This window comes from Asterias amurensis, chromosome 17 (assembly GCF_032118995.1).
Source record: "Asterias amurensis chromosome 17, ASM3211899v1".
Classification (NCBI taxonomy): Eukaryota; Metazoa; Echinodermata; class Asteroidea; order Forcipulatida; family Asteriidae; genus Asterias; species Asterias amurensis.
This window is the reverse complement of record NC_092664.1, coordinates 8791292-8807489: the sequence shown is the minus strand read 5'-3', so window position 1 is coordinate 8807489 and position 16198 is coordinate 8791292. Positions and strand designations below refer to the sequence as shown.

At 37.4% G+C, this 16198-nt stretch overlaps 1 protein-coding gene across 1 annotated transcript in view; it reads left to right on the top strand.

Moving 5' to 3' along the window:
* LOC139949436 (gamma-aminobutyric acid type B receptor subunit 1-like) overlaps positions 1-16198 on the top strand; it is a 39830-nt gene that overhangs the window by 12298 nt on the left and 11334 nt on the right. The window contains exons 3-8 of the mRNA XM_071947765.1: positions 7193-7333; positions 8747-8917; positions 10792-10893; positions 13058-13172; positions 15192-15343; positions 15943-16093. Coding sequence (XP_071803866.1) covers positions 7193-7333; positions 8747-8917; positions 10792-10893; positions 13058-13172; positions 15192-15343; positions 15943-16093 — 832 coding nt within the window. The remainder of the gene's footprint in view (positions 1-7192; positions 7334-8746; positions 8918-10791; positions 10894-13057; positions 13173-15191; positions 15344-15942; positions 16094-16198) is intronic.

Sequence of the window (16198 nt, the reverse complement as noted above, 5' to 3'; positions counted from 1 at the left end):
GTTTAGAGAGTGGATATGGTGTGTCTTCAAGAGATTCCCCACTGCTCTTCGTCTATCCTTATATGAGGAAGAGGAAATTGCTTTATAATATCGATCACTTATAACAGTATTTCCAGCCACACGCAAGACTCATCATCCACCGCCTCCTCAACAAACCGTTCACTGCATAAATCATTCGTTTACCAAATTAAGCCAGGTACGAGGCACCAACAGCCAATCACTGGTCTCGTGTTAAGCCTCGGTCACAACCTCGAACAAAGTGCTTTGACACCTATGTATCTTTCAGACCTAGCGTTTTTGGTTTTTTGTTTTTACAAAAACAAATCAAAATAGTACATACACCTCCATCATGGATAATCCGCGACATTCAAAACAACATGTACGGTTTTCTTTTCGAGGTGGCGTCGAGTCGGCACGGAGAGATGGACACTTGTCCCGCGGTACCTCAAACGGAAATACAGTGAGACATTCAACTCGATGACCATTCATCAGAGATTTCTTCGAATGCTCTCCGCACAGACATCCATGCCTGAGAGTTTATCCCGAACAACAAGCAACCAATACCCAAGAGACATGATTACATTGTCTGACGTTTAAAAGGTTCAACAAGAAATGTGGATATACAAAGTGGGAATGACATCTTAAGAGTCTCACATTCAACTTCTTGTCATCTAGCGAGGAGGTCTGAAACAGAATGTTGTGGACCAGGTATCTTCTTCAAAATGTGTTCTTTAAGGCGCGTTTTTGGATCGGTTTGTGGATGCTATGTGTCTTGCGTATTGCTGGAGCTGCTGCCGCAACTACGCCGATTTACCTTCTCGGGTTGTACCCGCTGTCCGGTAACTGGGCAGGGGGTCAGGGACAACTTCCGGCTACACGCCTGGGTATCAAGTACGTGAACACTATGAATGTTTTACCCGGGTATGAACTGGTACTACTCCCTCATAATACTGAGGTAATGTAAAATGTTACGTGACACAACAGTATTGTCTTTGTTTCATCAGGCTAATTTTGTTTACAAAGTTTGTATATTTATAGTATTGTATTTTAGGATAACTTTTTTTTATTATTTTTTTTTTAGATGAGTCCGTTCAAATTCCTGTGATTGTTTTTAATCATTGGCTAATATAATATACCATTCTGATCTAATCTTAAAACCTGTCTAATGCTGTGCCTAACGGCTTTGGAATAACCTTCGCCAAAGTGTCGCAATAGGTTACCGGAAGTTATATCAGCTGCGGAAGTTCAAAATTAACGCGCGCGCCATTTTAAAACTTACACAATTAAAAAAAGTAATAACATTGTGGGACTTAACAAGCTTTAATTAAGAAAAACTTGAGGTTAAAGCAATTGGACACTTTCGGTAAACAGTATTGTCCAAAGGCCCACACTTCGTGTATTAAAACTTATATAAAATAACAAACCTGTGAAAATTTAGTCTCAATCGGTCATCAGAGTCGGGAGAAAATAACGGGGAAAACACACCTTGTTTCCCCACGTTTCGCCGTGCCATGACATGTGTTTAAAATAAAATTTATTCGTAATTCTCGATGTCGAGAATTTATCATTCTCTAAACCCTGTAAATTATTTGTAAATCTGTGAACTTTTTTTTTCTGGTCCGAAAGTTTATAATGGCTTTAAAGCCATTGGACACTTTCGGTAAACAGTATTGTCCAAAGGCCCATACTTTGTGTATCACAACTGATATACAAAATAACAATCGTGTGAAAATTTAGGCTCAATCGGTCATCGGAGTCGGAGAAAATAACGGGGAAAACCCACCCTTTTTCCGCACGTTTCGCCGTGTCATGACATGTGTTTAAAATAAATCCGTAATTCTCGACAACGAGAATTTAAAAATTGTTTTAATGATTTCTCGCAAAGTAAAGCATTTCATGGAATAATATTTCAAGAGAAGTCTTATATTCATATTATATTATTCATACAAAGTAGCATCACATAATTCTGTTTAAGCTCGGTGTACAATTTAAAAAACAATTTTGGCGTTGTGGGGTTGTTGCAGTTGTTGTTGCGGGTTTTTCATAATGGCCAGCGTTTTTGTGTGACGAATTCACGACCGATCCGCTATCAAGAGAGATTACTAGAGGTTGTTCCCTGTTGAAATGATCGAGACAAGAAAAACCTCTATAATGGACTCTCTACCCTCTTTTAAAATATGGTGACCTTCGTTGATGCCATCACTTACCTCGTTTATCTCCAAGATGTCTTGCAATAAGTTGACAACGAAAGGGGTTTCCTTCTTTAGGTTAGAACTGTGTGACGATTTAAGTGACAATGGGGCGATATAAATAACTGATAAAATTAGGAGAACCACCGTAACTCAAGCAGAACACACACGTCACTGTACGGTGCACCATTACACATCCACGTTGGGAAAGACTGGAACTTATTTCCTGTAAGATGAAAATGCAAAAAAAAAAGGAAAAAAGTTTTAAAGGGAAGGTATACGTTTGGTAATCATACTTAAAATGTATGGCAACAACAAACCTTTGGTTAGGCAAGCCTACAGTAGGGTTTGGTGGTATAAATCTTTTTGAGAATCATTCATTTCGATGTAATGCGGTTATGTATACAATGATGAAAGTTTTTATGCCCTAAATTGGATTGAAATTATGAGAAGCCCACGTATAGCCTGCGCTTCTCAGATCGTGTATTCCTATAAAAGGGATTATTTTTCCTGCGTGGCAAAAAATTGCTCCATTTCTTTTGGCGATATCTCAAAAACGCGACCACCTTTTGAAATGCAGTTTTCAGATGTTAGTTTTATGCATATACGTCCACATTTAGGATTACAACAATTAAACGGTTCCAAAAGCCCAAAGGTATGCTTTCCATGTAAAGGTACTAAACACGTTTGGTAATTGTGTATCCCAACGTGCATAAATGTTAATAACAAACCTGTGAAAATGTTAGCTCAATTGGTCGTCGAATCGAAAGAGTAATTTACGTTTGCTTTCAGATCCATAATAAAAGTCTTCAGTCTTTCATTATTTGAGTGAGAAATTATCTCTTTCTCAAAAACTACGTTACTTCACGGGAGCCGTTTCTCACAATGTGTTAAATAAGCAACAGCTCTCTCCATTGCTTGTTACTAAGTTTTTATGCTTACAATTATTTTGAGTGATTATCAATAGCGTCCAGCGCCTTTAAGCATAGCATCCTGCTCTAACAGAAACCGTTAATATACTTTTATGAATTTGTTTTAATAAATTCAAGCGTTGTTGATCTATCCAACACAGAAACCAATCACAAGCCAATATAAAATTACATGACATTTGACTAATCAAATTTGAGAGCCCAACCTCAGCGGAAATTTGCCCCGAAGTATAGTATTGGCTCAACCCGGATCCTGTAGATGTAGCGTTCCGTTCCGGTTGAGACAACCAGCAATTAATTCCACTACACCCTATATATTAAGTTAGTACCGTTGCGTGAACACCAATATTTATTCATTATATTTAGGGCTATACTGCACTTGAAGAAAAAAAAAATGAGTTATAGATTGGATTGGAATGAAAAAGCACTCAGATGACTAGATGAAGTACACAGTTTTTGGATTACTTAAAATGAGTATCAATATCTCTTGACAAAGCGCTAATTTTGCATGGCAATGTTAATTATGAAATAATGAAGAAAAGCGGTCGGTGTTGTTGGATATATTTTGTTATTTACTAACACAATGAAAAACCATGAAAAAACCATACTACCATGAAAAAAGACTAAAATGGGAAGCGCCATCGCTATAGATGAAACAAGAAATATGAGGAAGAACAAATACTAAGAAATTAGGCAAACTGGAACTTGTTATGTTACTGAAGAGTGTATGGCAAGAGCTAAGGGTTTGGATTACCAAGTAAAACAATAATGGACGAATATGTCATGATTTGTTCAGGCATGATTTATAATTCACTTGTAACTTGTCGATTGAGAGGGATGGAGAGACCAGTTTTTAAGCAAAAAGTAAAGAATCGGTTGAGTTTGTAGATCTTTCATGTGGATGTGTTGTTAGGCAGGACTATCATCTGATAAGAATACAACAAACTGATTGGATATGATCTAATCTCCAATTGTTCTTCCATGTTGTTTGTCTTTTGTCCATATTTAACTGTCTTGTGTTTTTGGAGTTGTTCTTATTATTTTTTCTGTTTTGCCTCCAAAATTGAAGAAAACGGATTCCCGTTGAACTATGGTTTGGATCAATTTTGTTCACCCAAAACAGTTGAATCTGATAATGTCGCTAAGTGCCATGTTGCCAAGTGTCATGTTGCTAAGTGCCATGTTGCCAATCCATTACCGACACAAAACCTTGATTAACATAATATGGATAATCAATTGTATTATCTATTCATTTATATATATAAAAAAAAAATTGGGGGGGCCCTTCGGTTTAAACAAATAAAAGTTAATTCGACATATGAGCATAAAAACTACATTGACCGGTCCCATAATTTGAGTGGGGAGTTCTCTTAAAAGCTTTGGAAAACAACAATGCCATTAACAAGAAAAAAGACAAATAAATTAACAACGAATTACTACCGAGAATGTCCTCGATTTAAATCATATTACCGAGGGGTCATTTAGAACGAACTCTTTCGGCCTATCAATGTTATCCCAACATCGCGTAAAGAGTAGTTTCACCCATTTCAATTTTGTGTGTTGTTGCTATCTTCCAATTTTTGCTGGGAAAAAAACCCACATTTTTAAAAACATTTTTACTCTATTTAGCATTTAGGGTCTGTGTATGTTTGGAAATGACTTTGAAAATAAAAATGGCAATACAAACTTACGATAGAAGCTAAAGGAACGCGTTGCCAATTGGATCGGTCGAGTGGGTCTTTGAAAAGCGTTTGTAACCGTTTGTTATAAAATGCATATGACTAGAAAGATGTTGTAAAAGTAGAATACAATGATCCACACAAGTATCACTCGAAATTACGTGGTTTTCCTTTGACCTCGTAGACTAACACGGTCGGCCATTTATAGGAGTCAATTTTTTGACTCCCATTAAAAGCCGACCGTGTTAGTTCGCAAAGTAAAAGGAAAACCGTGCAATTTTGAGGCACATTTGTGTGGATCATTGTTTTCTACTTATAAAATATCTTTCTAACCATCTGCATTTTATAACAAACGTTTTGAAACACCTTTCAAAGACCAACTCGACCGATCCAAGGCAACGTGTTCCTTTAACAACAGCTTTGGATAGTATATTTAATGCATTTTGAGAAACATTTGACTTCGAGATACTATACCGTCATGGAAAAATATATCACTTGTTATCCCCAAAGTTTGAATTATAAGAAGCGTTACCTCGGTAACGAATGAAACAACCGTTTGTATCGTGTACGTACACGTGTGCGTACAATCGTGTGATGTACATGTATACGTGCACGATCGTGTTCGTTCACAACAACGGTCATTTATACACTCGATGGTATTTTGTGTGAAATATATTGTGTACTTACTGGATAAGAGTGGAATTTTGATTTATTTATGTCGCGGCACTATATCCACCTATGTAGAAACAGGGAAATTATTGATTCAATTTGATTTGCAGGCACGGTCGATAAGCCAAACCTTTACACAGGTATTTTTGCTCTGAACACAGAACTAACTCAGTTCAATTCAATTGAATTCAATTTATTTATTTCATCACAGGAGGATAATCTCCCAGTCCAGGAGAAATGTTTGAAAGTCAAATGCTAAGCAGATGTGTTAGTGAAACTCTTCATGAACATCTGTAGTATGTTCGCATTCCTAAACGTGTTTATCAGCTTTTATACTCCAAAATTTAATATTGATTAACAATATATAAAGGATCGACTTCAGCTAGTCTAATTAACTTTAATTTGCTGCATCCATTGACCGGGATAAGAGACCTTGTCCTTTGATACAAATGTCTTTATTGAATCATGATTCAATTTAGGACAATTATTATATCCAAGGTATAGTGAGAAATACGATCTTGTTTGATTCTGAGTAAGATTGATCATACAAGGGCCATTCAGAATATAGCCAATGTTAAAGGGTATGTACTTTTTCCTAACAAAAAACACAATGTCCACAGATTTACATTAAACTTACACAGTTTATGCTATGGTTTTGGTATAATATCATAACTGGTTAAGGGGATTTTACATGCTAAAATAATTTTAGGCTCATGAGACGAAAATTATTTTGTGACTTGTTTTACTCATTTCTCAAAAGCTACACAACCTTAGTAATATTTGAAGGGAAGCTTTCCACTATCATTATCTTCAAACCCTGTGTAAGTTTAATGTAAATCTGTGGACATTTTGAAAAAGTACCCGAATCCTTTAAAGGATCATTACCTTTTTCCTTTTAATTTTTATTTTTATTTTGCTTACAAAACAGTTGCTGGCAGTGTAAGCACTTTATGTAATCCACCATACACATAACATGACAAAGCTGTAGACGTTTGAGATCGATCGGCCATCTGGGTCACAAAGAAAACAGTTGAAAAACGATAACACGTTTTGCATAACATCGATTTATAACAAAACGAATATAACGCGGACTGTGGGAGATAGACTCCAAACAAGAAATCAGTTTTCTTTATTTCCCATCAAATTCAGACAGAATTAAGATATTTCAGTTATAAATATTACAAGGGATAATTTCTACTATCATCATCATCATTAAAAAGTGTAAGTGTTATGTAAATCTGTGATCTAATAGACAACCTTTTCCCAACCATTTTGTAATCTTCCTTTAAAAAAAACTTCGAAATTGGTTTGACCCACGAAACTCAAGTTTCGAATCTATACACTGCAGTGTCAGTGCACTGACAAGTAGGGATTAGCCATTTGGTAACGTAAAAATAATCTACACTTTCATCAAATGAGTGACGTCACAGAAATACCATAAGTAACGTCCTGTTTTACGGCAATTATGATTGCAGTGTGATGCTAGGTGTTGTGTCTCTCATCACTTTCTAGTGAGTGAGGCATAGTCTAATAATCATTATCTCCTTTCTTTTCTTCTTGTTTTTTTTTTTTTTTATCGTGGAATTGTCTGTTGAAACAAGCACTTAGCTATCCCTATGGGATATTATGCTTGTCTTTTCAGGGGGCACTTCTTAACAAAATAAAATAAAATAAAACAGTTTAAGGATTTTCATTAGTATTCTTTCCTCTCTGTAATTGTTTCCAGTGTAATGGCGGGAAGGGCACCGACGTGATGTATCGGGAATTATATAACTACACCACCACTAAAATCATGATACTTGGTGGAGGGTGCTCGCTGGTAACACAAGCTACTGCACAGACATCACACCATTGGAATTTGATTCAGGTAAAAGTGCATTAAAGGCAGTGGACACTATTGGTTATTACTCAAAATAATTATTAGCATAACACCTTTCTTGGTGACGAGTAATGGGGAGAGGTTGATGGTCTAAAACATTGTGAGAAACGGCTCCCTCTGAAGTGACATAGTTTTCGAGAAAGAAGTAATTTTCCACGAATTTGATTTCGAGACCTCAGATTTAGAATTTGAGGTCTCAAAATCAACCATCTAAACGCACATAACTTCGTGTGACAAGGGTGTTTTTTCTTTCATTAATATCTCGCAACTTCGACGACCGCTTGAGCTCAAATTTTCACAGGTTTGGTATTGTATGCTTAAGTTGAGATACACCAAGTGTGAAGACTAGTCTTTGACAATTACCAATAGTGTCCAGTGTCTTTAAAGGCACAATATACGTTTGGTGATATTGTTGATTTCTTTTTTAACGCTACTTGAATTCATGTTGAAATAATATTACACATGTCAAACCTCACATTTATTGACAGTGTAATAAAAGTTTTCTCGGTCGAATTCGGCAAATGAGCAGCCAATTTCATTTTCATGTGTTCGAAATAAAGCTTCTTTGTCTCTCCAGTTGTTACTGCGTTTCAAATTCAGAATCGATCGGCCATTCAATTTCGTTTTGAGTCTAGTCAAATTCCTTTAGCACTACGTTCTACTTAGTGTATCGTCATTCTTTTTCGAGACACACACGCCTCAAGAAGCGACTGCGAATTTGAATGCTGCTTTAATAAATTGTTAAATTGAATGATTATTTTGTTAAATCGAGTGACGTAACATTACATTTGACTAATCATGAAACGAAATCGAATGCCCCTTTTGAATAGCATTCGATTTCGCGCGAAATAGAATAGCGTGATGGTTAAATTGACTGCTCCTTTTCCGAAAATGGCCGAGAAAACCTGTATCTTGCCTGCCATGAAATGCACTGGAATACAAAAGATCAATATATTTGCAAAACAATGCGAACAGAGCTTAATTCCACAAAGAACTAAGATTCATCATAAGATGAGTTGTCAATATTCTCATAGTGATTTGTACTGTGTGACATCACACGTTGCCTCAGCAATTAAGATTGAAGCACATCTTAAAGGCACTGGACACGTTTGGTAATTGCCAAAGACCAGTATTCTCACTTGGTGTATCCCTAAAAATGCATAAAATAACAAATCTGGGATTTTTTTTTTGGCGTAATGGTCATCGAAGTTGTTGCGACAGACAGTTTATATCACAATCGATCACTGAGTCAAGAATAATAGTGCACACCCCATCACTGTTTTCAGCCATTTAAAAAACAAATTACAGCATTTCAGGCATAATGTGTAAATCTTTGAACTTATTTTCAATCTCATAAAAGTTGATTCACCCCAGCACCCATTTTGTTTCTCCTTCAATTAGCTGTCTTATTCATCGGCCTCTCCGCTGCTTTCAAACCGAGACTTGTTTCCGATGTTCTTTCGAGCGTTCCCACCAGAGACCGTCTTCAACGTTGTCAAGTTTGCCGTTCTTAAACACTTTGGTTGGACTAAAGTGGCTACGCTACACGAAACTATTGATCTTTTTTCACTGGTGAGTGTACAATAACCATGGGCATTGGACAATTTAAGGTGACTTGTTAAAAGGCAATCATATGGTGCAAACCTTCGGTTATTAGAACCGTTCGACTGTTTTAATCCAATATAGTTGTTTAATTAACTCATGAAGATTTCATTGTTTTTTGGGTTTTTTTTTTTATTGTTTTTTCTTTTGGGGGGGGGGGGGGTTCGCCAAAAATCCGGAGCGAGTTATTATTTCCACACAGAGAGAATAATCCATACAGGAATACACAAGTGGCAACGCTTCTTACTTTAACCATTTAGCCACTGGACCGCCCAGCCGCCTATCGATACTGTATGTGGTAGGCGGAAAGCTTGCTAGCTTGTGTTTGTAGAAAAAAAAAGGAACATCAAAAGAATCCTCGATAGTCATTATTAAGCTAATGAAGCTAATGATGGTGAAATAATTTAGCTCTTACCACAACAAGAAGCTCATTAGTAAACACAAAGGAAACTGTATTTATTCATCATTCATGATAATATTGTTGAAAACTCACGCCGTCGCATTTAATCAGTATAATCATTGAGTCAGATAAAAGCCTTGAAAAGCTATTGTGTCCATTTTATCCTTACAAACAAATATTCGCCATAAAAATTACCGTAGCCGTTTAACGAGAGACATTTATTGTTCTCATGCGAACTTGTACTTTTATACAAGTATCAAGGTTCAAATTGTGCATAAAAATTAAGCTGTGGCTATCTTTTAAAATTTGAACTACGACTCCAGTAACTAACTGCAAGAATCTTGAAGTATTAGTTTTCAGCAAACTTGGGCGGTGCAGGGACTAGAGGGTTAACAAATTTTGAGATATAAAGTGAAATCTTTTTCCATAACCGAATAGTACTTCGCAATGAAATGTTTCCACAAAATGCACATACTATATCTTCTGCTGTACTTCTTATACAAGTATATTTTTGCCATTCATTTTTTTCGAGTGACTACCAACCGAGACAGACCCTTTAAGTTTGATAATTTAAACATCATTTAAAGGGGAGTACATTTTATACGCACTGACGTAATCACGCAGGACCCAAGAGGTAAACAACGTAGAAACAACTCAAACGCACAATACGCGCAGTCATTACAGGGCATGAAAAACCTTCTTTGGATCTCCAGCCAATTAGGTCATTCTACACAAATGACGTCATATGCACAACGTCTCACAACAAGGCAGGTAAAGGTTTAGGCGAATTAGTAAGTTTTAATTAAGTAACTTTACACTTATAATACAGTAGTTTATCAGTTGGAGATACAAACATTTTGAGTCTTTCCTGTATATTTTTACATGATTTGTTGTTATATTATTTAAAAAGCAGTTTCAGGAACGCCCATGTAAATAGGTCACATGATGTTAAAGGCAGTGGACACTATTGGTAATTGTCAAAGACTAGCCTTCACAGTTGGTGTATCTCAACATATGCGTAAAATAACAAAATAACAACATTTGAGCTCAATTGGTCATAAAATAACCATTGTCATACGAAGTTGTGTGCGTTTAGATGGTTGATTTCGAGACCTCAAGTTCTAAACTTGAGATCTCGAAATCAAAATCGTGGAAAATTACCTCTTTCTCGAAAACTACGCAACTTCAGAGGGAACCGTTTCTCACAATGTTTTATACCATCAATCTCTCCCCATTACTCACTACCAAGTAAGGTTTTACACAAATAATTGTTTTGAGTAATTACCAATAGTGTCCACTGCCTTTAACGACTGGTTTCCCTTGTGGGGTACTACAACAATTCAGACCCACTTGGCTTAAAAAAAAATTAACACATGTTTTTGTATGATTATATCACACTTTTTGATAACAAGAGAATTGATGAACATGACATTTTCTTCCTCAGCCAACAGTGGATTTTCTTAGTGAGGCTGAGAGCCACGGAATCGAAATTATTGCTTCTCAAAGTTTTGCCGATCATCCTTCCCTCTCTGTTTCCAATCTCAAGGTACAATTATACATTAAGTGTGTGTAATTAATATCTAGAGACCAATTCAAGAACTGACTCCGCGGTAGTGCGTGCAGTTAATTACGATCCTATAAGCTTAAAGGCAGTGGACACTATTGGTTATTGTCAAAGACTAGCCTTCACAGTTGGTGTATCTCGACATATGCATAAAATAACAAGCCTGTGACAATTTGAGCTCAATCGGTCATCGAAGTTGCGAGATAATAATGAAAGAAAAATAACCCTTGTCACACGAAGTTGTGTGCGTTTAGATGGTTGATTTCGAGACCTCAAGTTTTAAATCTAAGGTCTCGAAATTACTTCTCTCTCGAAAACTATGGCACTTCAGAGGGTGCCGTTTCTCACAATGTGTTATACTATCAAACTCTCCCCATTACTCGTCACCAAGAAAGGTTTTATGCTAATAATTATTTTGAGTAATTACCAACAGTGTCCACTGTCTTTAAGAGTTGTCCCAGCCATTTTTTCTACACCTTCCGCCCGGGTAGTAGTTTAAAAAGCAGGACAGATCTTTTCAGAACTGAGAAATCTCCCAAACATCCGATAAATCTACTTTGCGGTAGTAGAATAAAGAAAGACAGTTCTCTAAAAACAAACTCCATCTTGCAAGTAGATATGTTGGGCGCGATCGGTCAATCTGCGCGATCAACCGATCGCGCTGCGCTATTGAACGATCAAATTAAGATTAATTGGTTGCGCAGCAATCGGTCGATCGCGCAACAATCGGTCGATCGCGTAACAATCAGTCGATCGCGCAATGACATCTTTGCGCGATTGACCGATTGCGCTACGAGTATTTTTTCCCGTTATCAGCGGATCGCGCAGGAAAGGCTTTGCGCGATCTACCGATCGTGCAGGAATGGGTTTGCGCGATCGACCGATAGTGCAGGAAAAGTTTTGCGCGATCTACCGATCGTGCAGGAATGGGTTTGCGCGATCGACCGATCGTGCAGGAATGGTTTCGCGCGTTCGACCGATCGTGCAGATAAACTATTCCTTAGGGCGATTTCTCAAAGCAATAAAATTCATAGCAGGACAAATTTTCAGTATCACCATAGTGATTTATATAGTGAAGTCACATTACGATTGATTTGCAGTTACAATCAATGTTACATCTTTGTGAATTCGGCCCCTGAACATCAGCCGATCGCGCCAAACAATTCCTGCACAATCGGCCGATCGCGCAAAACCATTCCTGCACAATCGACCGATCGCGCAAAATCATTCCTGCACAATCGGCCGATCGCGCAAAATCATTCCTGCACAATCGGCCGATCGCGCTGAGCCATTCCCGCACGATCGGTTGATCGCGCATGTTCGTTGCCGAATGTTGCGCGATCGACCGATTGTTGCGCGATCGACCGATTGCTGCGCGATCGACCGATTGCTGCGCGACCAATAGATATTTCAATAGCGCAGCGCGATCGGTCGATAGCGCAGCGCGATCGGTTGATCGCGCAGATTGACCGATCGCGCCCAACAGATACACACGTGGTGTTACCGCAAACCAAAAAATATTTGTGTACCTCACCACGCAATGCCTCAAATCCTATCTAAATACACCGCACAATGGTGATAACAAAAATTTTCAATATTGTCACTTATCCCACGGTTCTAAACAGAATCAATAACTAACTCAAGTTCAAATTAAACCCACTCATTTAAATGCATTACATGAATGGTAGAGCTGATAACAAAAAAAGTCACAGACTGGGTTCATGTTGTGTGTAATCAACCATGCACATGAAATAACAAACATTTGAACATTTGGGCTTAATCTGCTGAAAAGTGAAGAGTCAGGAAAAGTGTAGTGCAAAAGACGTGCACAATTTTCAGCATGTAAACGCATTGTCCTTAATATTGGTTATACAAACCGAAATCAGCTAATTGCATTTTTTGTTTGTTACAATATTATCGAATATGACTTATTTCAGAGGAAAATATTTCACAGAACAAAACATGGTTTTACAATGAACTAACACTTTATATTAACCAGTAATTTTTTTGACTGAAATTTAACAATATAGTTTTTACCAATCCTAAAATAATACATGTTCTTCTTATTTGAACAGTCATCCTAGTTTCTGACGAAAATTGACAAATTGCTTCTTAGAGTCTTTTATCCTTCATTTACCTTCAACAGAAACAAGGTGCACGGATTATTATTGGTAACTTTTACGAGACGAGGGCGAGACAAGTGTTTTGCCAGGCCTACAAAGAAGGAATGTACGGCGAGAAATATGTCTGGATTATCACAGGTACGCGTGGTTGTGTTTCCATTTTCTTATACTTAAAAATAGCCGTGTTAGTCTGATAGATAAAACAAGAAAGGGAGTGGCATATAGCACTAAAGACCAACTAATTATATAAAAACTGAATGAGATCATGTATTGTGTTTTGTATGTCATTATTCACATTTATTAAGTGCTATATATGACTATCCTATATATATGAGCACACACCCCCCACACAACCCCCAAGGCTCCACAACAGGTTTCACCACGCATCATCGAGTTCACTTCCCGCCTACATTTCCCGCCTTCATGCATCACCGCTGATCCACCGCCTAGTACTTAAGCAGCATGCAGCATCAGAGTCCAGCATTCTCCAGAAGACGATCAGAGCATACTGATCGAAACGTCGAGTAAACCCAACGGTTCTTTTCAGAACCACCCCAACTCATTTAGAGATTGTTATTACATGGTGTTACCGCAAACTCTTCTATATCCTCATTTCCTTATAATATAGACGTGGTAAATAATTGGGAAAACGTTATAGCCCAGTGGGGAGCATAACAAGTCAAAAGGTGAAGGCAGGAATAGTAAAAATGACACAACAAAACATAGTTTATTTCAAAGAATTTAAAATTGCCCGGTCACAACATAGGTTAATTAAAATACTGCATGTCATCAGATGTGTCTGACCCCAAAACACATACCCCTTGGCAAGCTATATGTTGCGCCATGGCCCCTCGATCCGAAATCACCCTTTCTCACATAATATGGCCCAACGTGCTCTTCACTAAGCTCCATTATAACCAGCAAATATTTCTGTTGAAGTTGAACTTTAGTTGAAGTAATGGGTTGTCACACTGAAGCCAATCAGCGTAAAAAAAATGTAAATAAAAAATGCACCTCTTTGAAACAGTTATCGATAATATCGAGACGGATATAAATTTCAACTGACGACCATTGCCACGGCCAGGGGAGCAATATCGTCGAAGATTTAAGCCATACAGAAACCATAAAATCAAACATTATGTTTATAGCTTTCAGCTACAAGGTCTTTTAGAATTTCAGTGAGAAATTACCTCTTTCTCAAAAACTAAGTTATTCCAGAGGGAGCCGTTTCTCACAATATTTTATACTATCAACAGCTCTCCATTGCTCATTACCAAGTAAGTTTTTACGTCAACAATTAATTTGAGTAATTACCAATAGCAATAGTAACGCGTGTATTTTAGACGAGACGAGCAATTCGGATTAAATATATTATACCAATAAACGCTCAGTCCATGGTTCGTTAATTTCATGGCCAACCATTTTGTCAAAGGTATAACTGGGGGTAGACATCACGTTTTGTATAAGAGGGATGCGTTTGGCAATCGCTCTTAAAATGAATGGCGATTGGCAATACAAACTGTTGGTTCGAAGCCTGACAGCTTTCGATTATATAAAGAGTTTTGAGAATCATTTCACTTTGAAGTAATGTGTATGGGGAAAAGGGCTTTACGTTTTAATGTTCAGATTGTGTTTTCCAGTTAGGGATTATTCTTTCTGTGAGGACTTAATGGGCTCCGGATTTTCGGCGATATGTTAAGAAACGCGATCACCTTTTGAAATGAAATCTTCGCACGCTAGTTCTTTTGCATACATCTACATTTTTTATAGATGAATTGAAACAATCGAACGGTTAAAAAAAAAGTACAATGTCTGGGAGGTATTACCGACGCGTGAAACTAGACAATAATTCTGGTTCGAATAAATGTCAATTCAGTAAACGCCCATCGACGTTCAAGTTGTACATGGCCAACCTTTTGCAAAGGGGGAAAAAACATAATTGGTGTGAAAAGCAGTACACTTTTTTTATCAAGTTGTAACTGCACACAAGCACACATTTGCGTATTTCATCTTTCCGCGGCTACAATCAAAACAAACATCATCTGATGTTCATTTTGATTTTCTATTTTTTGGTCAATTTTACCACCAAAGTTTTTGCAGTGTAATGAACTTTTGAAACGTGAATATTAGTCAACTTGTAAACTGAATTCTATATAGGTTGGTACAGCTATCAGTGGTGGTTACTTGAGGACTCCGAGGGAAACGTTCACGACTGTACACCGGACCAGATGTCCGAGGCCGTCAATGGGTACTTCACGACAGACGCGCTGCCCCTCAGCCTGGCGGAGGAGCCCGGTATTGCTGGAATTGTAAGATAGAGTCACATTGCCTTCAAATATTGTTTCATTTTTTCCTTTTTGGAAGTACTCCTTAAATCCTTACAACAAGTTCGTGCTCTGAAACGTATACACCGCCAGAACTGGGGTGTTAAAATTGACACCATGGGTGTAATTATTTTTGGCATAAATTAGTGTTATATAAAGGGTATGCACAATAATTGGTACAAGAGTACAATATAAATGTTTACAGATTTGCACACAACTAACATAATATCAAAATGCAACAGTTTTTCAGAAATCAGTAAAACAATTGTTTGTTCGACCTTTTCAAAGTCAGGTAAGCTGTGCTTTAACGCAGAAAATTTACGGTATTGTATCTGTTTAAGATGAATGTTTATTTCTTATAATGGATTTTTGTTTATATCTGTACTGGTAATAAGCAGGGTTTGCATGCACTTCACATATACAAAAATTGTGGGGGAAACACATTTTTCTTTATACAATTTTGGGGGAGGGAGGAGGTTTTGAACATGTGTATGGTTGTAGTACACTTGTTCAAAATGTGAAAATGTTGATAAGTATGAACGACCCGTAGAAATTCAATATCAGGTTTTGTATCTTTTGGGCAGAACACACAGCAATTTCTTGCCGAATATAAAGAGTATGTCGGTGGGACACCAGAGATACTGACGGGTTACCAGGAAGCCCCGTACGGGTTCGATAGTGTCTGGACGCTCGCACTGGCTCTCCAGGAAGCAGAGACTCGCCTCCAAAAACTCGGTATTTAGACAATTTAAAAAAAATCGTCTCTCTTATCCAACCTCCGTTTTAAAAATAGTTTTGGTTTACAGTTAGAGGCAATGAAATACCAAATTAATTATTTTC